Source organism: Akebia trifoliata, chromosome 3 (assembly GCF_017979445.1).
Source record: "Akebia trifoliata isolate Shusen 1 chromosome 3, ASM1797944v1, whole genome shotgun sequence".
In the NCBI taxonomy this organism is placed as follows: Eukaryota; Viridiplantae; Streptophyta; class Magnoliopsida; order Ranunculales; family Lardizabalaceae; genus Akebia; species Akebia trifoliata.
In genome coordinates, this window is record NC_141377.1 from 44,971,051 (window position 1) to 44,979,587 (window position 8,537).

General features: G+C 34.9%; 1 protein-coding gene across 1 annotated transcript; it reads right to left on the reverse strand.

Annotated features, from left to right (window-relative positions):
* Window positions 1-543: 543 nt before the first annotated feature.
* Window positions 544-8,112, reverse strand: LOC147407288 (BEL1-like homeodomain protein 4). The gene is given in 6 exon segments (XM_086435770.1): window positions 544-725; window positions 727-1,265; window positions 4,219-4,279; window positions 5,367-5,752; window positions 6,668-7,720; window positions 7,851-8,112. Coding segments are annotated over 5 exon segments (1,968 nt in total). The 5' UTR covers window positions 7,622-7,720; window positions 7,851-8,112; the 3' UTR covers window positions 544-697.
* Between the last annotated feature and the right edge of the window lie 425 nt (window positions 8,113-8,537).

The window sequence follows — 8,537 nt, forward strand, 5'->3', positions numbered from 1 at the left end:
ATTTTTAAATATAATATAGTTGGAGAACCTTGAATTTAGAAAAAAGCAAATCATTTTTTTTTCTTTTTTAATTGATGGGGAATGAGGAATGTAGGCCCCGACTTGCATCAGTGAGACGATTGTTCTCTTAGAACATTATATCTCACCCAAATCCCTTGGGTACATGCAATACCCCACAAATCATACATACTAAAAAAGTCGAGATAAATTCTTGTCGGTGACCAATGGGAGGATTGAATTCAAGACCTCTCCTTGTTTGGAGAGAGGTCCTGATTACTACGCTCAACAATTGTTGATCAAGATCAATATACTATACTAATAAAAATGAGTATAATTAAATTTGCTGTAAAGAAATTTCTGTGTTAAATTGATGAACCAAGGCATGACGTCATGTGAATTGAAAAATCACTAAAAATTCGAAATGTTTACTACTCAAAAAATTTCTCTCCACTAACCAATCACAATTGCTTTTTTCCTTGCACACAGTATCATTCCATTGATTCATCATCTTAGCACTAAAATTTCTTGACAACAAACTCGTACTCAATAAAAAGAGATCTCAAATAGCTACTAGCAAAAGTGGTGCTACATTTTTCATTCATATATTCTTGCATCATTAAAACAGCTTTTACGAGAAAAAAAAAAAAGATAATATTTTTTTGTTCTTTTTTTTTATTGTCTGTAGTAACTAAAATTTTCAACAACCTCCAAAATCTCTAACCGATCGAAAATTGATTCTTCTCAGGTAAATTCCCAGCATGTCGAAGCCCTAGCGTGAGTGAAACGTCGCCCATGGTGGTCCCGAACCTTACGAGTGTAGATCCACCGATACAACATGTGTCATCCATCACCAACTGATGCACTTCGGATCCATGGGCGGCTGGAAAATGTTGAGTTCCGGGAGTTGGTAACACAGTATGATGTGGGGGGGTGGTATTTGGTGTGGAAGTAATAGCTTGCCTTGCTTGGTTTTCCGAGAAGTATTGTCTATTAATTGCTTTGAATGAAGGGTCATAATCTGTAGTATTTATTTCGGATCTTTTTGCTGGTCCTGCCGTTGTCGTGGTTGTAGGCGTTGGTATTTGTGCTGAGTTGACGATGCTTTGCTCCTCTTGTTGTTGGTTTCCCTCGCTTTCTCTCTCTTCTTCAAACTCTTCTACTTCTTCGTCACCTTCTTGTTCTTCTTCTTTGGATTCTCGTTGGTACATCTCTTCCACCATAGGTTTCCACAACCGAACCCTGGCATTAATGAACCAGTTCGAGACCTGAAAAATATAATTAAAATCATAACTGACGTAAAATAAAAGGAGAAGAGATTGGAAAGTTGGGGTAATAAAAGACTTTCATTTAAATTTGATAGGTAGAGAGATAAATGTATTAATAAAACACCTTCCGACATTATAAATGCTATTAAAATACAAATAAATAAAGGGAGCCGTTATTGGCACCCTAACATTTACTTATTACATCCTAATTTCTGAAATTATTCAGCGTACTCTAATTAAAGGTTAAAACACACTCTTCAAACATTACTAAGGTTAGGTTCAAATTAAAATCTCAAAATTACAAACCATTATAAAACTCCTTCAAACAATTTCTGTAGTTGTTTAGGCTCATATAAAATTCTAAAGGCAAAAACTAAAAAACTAGCAACAAAAAGAAAAAGAAAAATGAGAGTTTACTTCCACTGCCACCCATACTTTTATTTATTCTTGACCATTTACTTATTTTCTTTATTTTCAATTGGGGTGTAATAAGTAAAAATTGGGTGCCAATAGTAATTCTCTAAATAAATAAAGTAGTTTTAACTATAATTGCAGGAAATAAAGGTTTATTAAGAATTAGTCTGATGTGCACAATTCCTAAGATGATTTATTAAGGGAATTAAGTACATGAATCCAAAATTAAATTCTCATACATAAGTTTCATATATATTATATGGGTCCCGTTCAGCAACAAACATTTTGACAAACATTTTGGCAAAACATTTTTCAAAACATGGGTTAAAGGTTTTGGAATGGGCTGATTTTTGGTGAGGATGATCTCTACGGTGAGGAGATCATCCTCACCAAAAATCAGCACATTCCAAAACTTCTAGCCCTAGTTTACAAGCTGAAAAATCGTGGACCATCCATTTTTTGTAAACTATTTTTGATGGGGTTAGAAGTTTTGGAATGGGCTGATTTTTGGTGAGGATGCTCTCCTCACCGTAGAGATCATCCTCATAAAAAATCAGCCCATTCCAAAATCTCTAACCCATGTTTTGAAAAATGTTTTGCCAAAATGTTTGTTGCTGAACATTTCCCTATATATGTATAAGGGATGGTTCAGCAGCCCTAAACTTTGCCAAGTTTGGTGCCAAACATTTTTCAAAATATGGGTTAGAAGCTTTGAAATGAGTTGATTTTTTGTGAGGATGATTTCTATGATGAGGCGATCATCCTCACAAAAAATCAGCCTATTCCAAAACTTCTAACCCCATCAAAAGTGATTTACAAAAAATGTTTGGCACTAAACTTGGCAAACTTTACGGCTGCTGAACTGCTCCCATATATATATATATATATATATATATATATATATATATATATATATATATATATATATATATGAGTTGGATTCCGTAGACTAATAAAGGTACAACGTTTTTATCTTATATGGTTAAAAAGGTTCGAAATGGACAAATTTTTGTGAGGATGATCTCTATGGTAAGGGGATCATCCTTGCAAAAAAAAATCATCTAATTCCAAAACTTCTAACCCCATCAAAAATGGTTTACAAAAATTTGACGGTCTAAAATTATTCAACTTGTAAACATGGGGCTAGAAGTTTCATAATGTACTGATTTTTGGCAAGTATGATCTTCTCACCATAGAGATTTTGTTGACGTGTGCCCTAAGGACACATGTTAAAGTGCATTAAATACACCAGAGAAATTGGTATTTGTACATACCAAAATGCTTGTTTCAAAGGTGTATTTAATACACGTTAACATGTGCCCTTGGGATACACGTTAACAAAACCCATATTCTTATTGCTTAAATGATGATGAAATACTCATTAATGAAAATCTAATTAGAATTTTTCTAATTTATTGTTGAATATTGAATTAAAAGTCATTCAATATGGTGATGACACACACCTCATATTCATGCATAACATACAACGCTCTGATTATTAATAACAATTGCAGGTTTACAATCTGAAGTATTTTGAGTTATCCATTTCATCTAGCTTTGGTGCATGTGTTCAATTCTCGTAGCTAGGGGGTGGAAATATCAAATTGAGCTTCTTTTTTCTTTTCTTTTTTTAATTTATAATTTTTGTGTGAGGATGAGAGGATCATCATGGGAAAAAACATAGATGTTAAAAGAAATTGAATTAATAACCCAACCCATCACCATCTATTATTAATAATTTTTTTGTTGGTTTTTCTATTTTTTATTTGATAATTATAATTATTCTAAGAAACCCATTTGAGATCATAAATAAATAAAAAAGGAAGAAGAAAAACACTGAAAGAAATTATCATAGAACTATAGAAGATTAACCAAAGAAAGACTATAATTTTGAGTTGTATTAAATAAACCAAAAATCTAATGATTATGAATCATTATGCACTTTTATGCAGAAAAATTTGGACGAACCCTATATGCATTTCCCTCAACGAAACCAAGATAAGAAGACATCTGAAGGCATCATCACTGTTTTTCTTATATTTGAAAGAGTGGAAAGTCTAAAGTTTTAAAAAGAAAAGACAAGAAAAAGATATTCAAAGAAAATTGAAAGAAATTAATAAGAAGAAGTAAGTACATGTAATTGTGCGGCGCTGAATTTACTGTTTCAATGTTAATTTGGGTATGAAGTTTGAAGATTAAACAAAACAGAAAACAAGTAAATATGAAAATAGAAAAGATATTCAAAGATGCAATCTCATATGCCCCATTAATGTCGTTATCTATAATTGCAACAGCTCACAAATATTTTTGTAATGTAAAAGAAGCAGAGAAAAAGAAAGAAAAGCTTTGGGTTTGTTCTAACTAAAAGAAAAGACATGGGAAATATGAAAGCTAGAACCATGCAATCCCTACTGAACCTACTACTGCTGTTTCTTTTCCTAGGGTCTATTCTTTTCTTTCTCCTTCACTGTTTTCTTTAAACCTTTTTAAGTAGAAGAATCTATAAAGAGAGAGAGAGAGAGAGAGAGAGAGAGAAAACCTGATTTCTGGATAAACCAGTCTGCCGCGCTAACAAATGCTTATCTGCATCACTTGGATACCTGAGAAAATGAGCAGAAAAATGACATCAGATCCTTACAAAACTGCATAAAAAGGTGTATGTAGCAGTAGAAGCGATGTGATTGAACAATTCTCTTTCACAGCTAAGGCGTGGAAATCTAGGACTATGAACAGAAGCCACAGCAAACAAGACAACTCCACCCACTCATGAATGATGATCTCTCTTTTTTCGTTAATACCCCCATCTCATAACATATATAATTTAAAATAGAGAGATACTATTGCCACACCAGCTTTTACTAATGCCACACCCATATAAAATATAAATCACAAAAAAAAAAAATGCACATAGTGGTGTGGCAATAGCAACTCTCTTAAAATAATGAGAGAAACAATTATATTATCTCTCTCTTCTTCTTCTTATTTTTTATTTTTTTAATTTCAATAACTAACTCTAGATGGCGTCAGTGAAGGACTATTATTTTGCAGTTGTTGGGTCAAAGGAAAAGTAAAGAGTAAAGGAAGAACAACTTTTTGCTGTTGTGACAACATCCAAGGACACTGCATTATTGTTTCTTTTAAACATTAACAAAAAGCTAGATTTATACTAAGATGGATTAATGAGTTTGGTTTTTTTACTTTTTGTTTTTAAACTAACCCGACAAAGTACAGAGAGATATGGATTATTACTAACATAGAACTTCTATTGCCAAACCAATTATCCATCGCATCCAAAAATAAATAAATAAATCCAAATCCAAACCCAAACCCAAACCCTAGAAGAAGAGAATTCTAAGAGAGAAAAGGAGGGGAACTTCACCCAAACAATTTGGAGAAGGAACATTGAGAGGAGAATGAGAAGAAGAAGAAGAAGAAGAAATGAGAATTATGTCTTGAATTTTCTGAAGAAGAAGAAGAAGAAGAAACAGCTAGGGTACCAACTTCTAAAATAAAGAATATTAATAACAATCAACACCTCGAATAGATGACATGATTTGAAATATACGTGCGTTATAAGTGAAAATTGGGGTGACAATATAAGTTCTCATCTACTATTTTATGATGATTTAATTACGTTAGTTGTAAAGAGAATTTAGATAGGAAGGAAAGGAAGAAAGCCAAGCGTACGGGTGAAGGAAATGCTCAAAGAGCCAAGCTCTCAAAATGTTGACAGAACGCTCAGGCAAACCTCTCTGAGGCCTCCAAACTTCTTGCTGCATCATACCCATCTGATGGAAAGCCCTTTGTTGCCTCAGGCTTTGTTCTAGTAACTTAAGTCTTGGAGTCTCTCCTTTTGTCACACCTGATGCCCCTCCAACATCTTTCTCACCTAGAACCTCGCATGTTAGCTTCAATTGTGTCGATATCGCATCCTTCAAGCATCGGAAATGCCGTGACATAGCCTTCTGAGCGAGGGAAGTGTACGGTGTGGCCGATCCCAAACCCATAATTGAATCGAATGAGTTCACCACCATTTGCATCTGCTCACAGTAATGGTGGTACCTTCTATCCACCTGTACCCACAAATAAAACCAAAATTTTCTTAATGTAGTTGTCTAAATTATATAAATTTAAAAGGAGAACCAAAGTAGGAAAACACACAATTTAAATAATGGAACAGAAAGGGAAGAGCAACAAAAGAAAGATCAATTTTTTTTTTTCACAAAATAAATGTTTTTGTATTTTAATTTTAAAAAGTAAATGGAACGAGGATTATGGATCATGATAGTGATACACTCATGTGAGAAGAAATAATGGGTTCAAGAGGCATTTGTTTAATTGTGACAAAAACTCTACAAAAATATATAGTTTCAATAAATGTGTGAATCAAAGCCTGTTGCAGTGGGAATGATTGTTCTGAGAAGAAAGAATGTCCTCATTCATACATTTATAAAAGAGAGAAGAGATAACAAACTATCCCATAAGTCAACTTAAAAAGGAATCAATGGTTTCTTTGCAGTATTACTAAGAAATATATGAATCTCTTGGGATGGCTATGGGTGAACTGCCCAATCAAGAGTGTCTTCTGGACTCATCATCCTAATAGTAACCTCTCGTGTTTTCACCATACAAGAATCCATATACTGACAAACACCCACCTATCAAATCATGTAAATAAAATAAAATATATCTAATCATACAAACTCCACACTAACTTTCTTGCTTCCTTCCTTCCTTCCTTTCCATAGAATCAATTTATCCAGCTTGCTTTTTTATTTTTTAATCATCTTTGATTATTTTTTTTTTAAATGTTCTAAGAATCTTGGCGGAATTTGTGTTTTCTGCGGTGAGTTTGAAAAAACTACGTAGTAGAGACCAGAGAGGGAAAAAGATGGGTGCGTGTGGGAGAGAAAGCCATGAAAAAAGAGAAAAGTATTGGAGGGAAACAAAAGAGAAAAGAGTGGGCTTGAGAGAGAGAGAGTACATGCCTCATCAAGCATGGTGAATAGCTTGGTCTTTTTCCTCTGATAATCAATCCTATCGGCAGAGGACAAAGGTGGGAGGTCCTTAGAGGAAGATGAAGACCCACCGCCTGCAGCACTACCTTGATAATTAGGGTTAGGGTTTGAGTTATGCCTCCCAAGTCTGTTATTCTTAAACTGTCCCTTATTAACACTGCAAAACTCTTCTAACAATTCTCGTGCAGCCTTCACATACTTTGAATTCCTCAGAAAACTCATCATCCCCAATGAAGATCTGCAACCAACTTGTTGGTTCTCCTGATGACCCACTCCTCCTTGATCAAAATTGAACACCACTTCATCTCTCATTCTCAATTCCTCCGCCTTTGCCCCTTTCAACTGTTGCAACGATGATGAGAGCGATAAAGAAAGTCCTTGGCTTTCCACAGAGTGATAACCTTGGAGAGAAGAAGATGGAGGAGGAGGAGAAGGTGATTTTGGTGGTGGGTTCATCAGGAAAAGCTGCATGGCAGCTGCAGAGTCAGCATTTATGCTTGAAATCTGATGATTCTGTGCTATATTGTGTCGGTTATTGATGTTGTGCTGTCTGTTTCCGTACCAATCATTCAATTCTGCTGGTGATGGTGGCCGTGCTGCGGCCAATTGATAATTTGATTGGATCTGATTATCTAATAAGGCGGTGGCCGATGAAGCACCTGGTGGGAAATTGAACATGTCCGACCACATCCCACCAGTTTCGTACTCCGGCAACTCCACGGGGACTTCGTCTTCTATAGCCACCAATTCCCCTTGATGTGTAGTCCTCGATCTGTCGAACCCATTTGAGAAACTGATGATTTGATGGAAGCCTTGGGACATAGATTTTGTTGAATTAGATCCGTCGGTGGAGGTTTCGGAGACCGAAATTGGGTGGTGGTGGTTTTTGGTATGAAAGAAGTGAGGTGGTGGTGCTAGTTTCATATCAGTATCTTATTCCCCATCATCATGTACTACTTTCTTCTTCACCACTGATACAATCTTATTAAATTCTGCTGCTGTTGCTGCTGCTGCTGCTGTTAGCTAGATAGAAGGAAAACAAAGAGAAGCCATGATGGAATGTAATGAATTGGAGATAATTGAAGTAGAAATAGCTATAGTAGAGAAGAAGATGAAAATTAATGTTTTTTGGGGGCTCTATGTTCAAGTTTACCTCTAGTAGAGAAAGGGTCTACAGCTCTCAGGCATCTTTTTCCCTATGTGGGACTGAAAGCTTCATGATTTCTTCCATTCTCTTTCTCTCTCTCCCCCTTTTGTTTCAGTTTCTTGATCTTTGCAGCGTTATACAATCACTTGCTTGAAAAAGAAAATGGAAATTTGGAGACTGGTCTCTCTTAGAGAACATAAACAAAGAGAGAGAGTGAATAAGGTCACTGCGTATTTTTTCTTTCTCTTCACCTCATCTTCACTGTTCACAAACATATTTTTATTAATATGTAAAAAATAATAATTAAAAACTAGAAAACACTTTCAAATAAGCTAAAATAACTTTTATTAAATTTTTTTTTTTAACAGATAATAAGCTAAAAAGACCTTACTTTTCATAAAATTAAGATTCCAATAAATGTTAAATGACAAAAATATCCTAAGGGAGGATACATAATTAAACCTTGGTCTAGACTCAAAACTTGGCCGAGTGGAGTCTACTCGACTCATTAGAATGTTGAGGGAAACTGGTTTGCTCAATTCAGTTCGTGTCTCAATCTGCCTCGCTTGACAAGTGGCATTAAAAAGCTAGTCTTTCCTAGCATGGACTCACATTTGGGTCGAGGCTATCCATCAACACCAAACATTAGTATTTGAGGAAGACTAATGATTTTTTAACTCAACCTAACAGTCG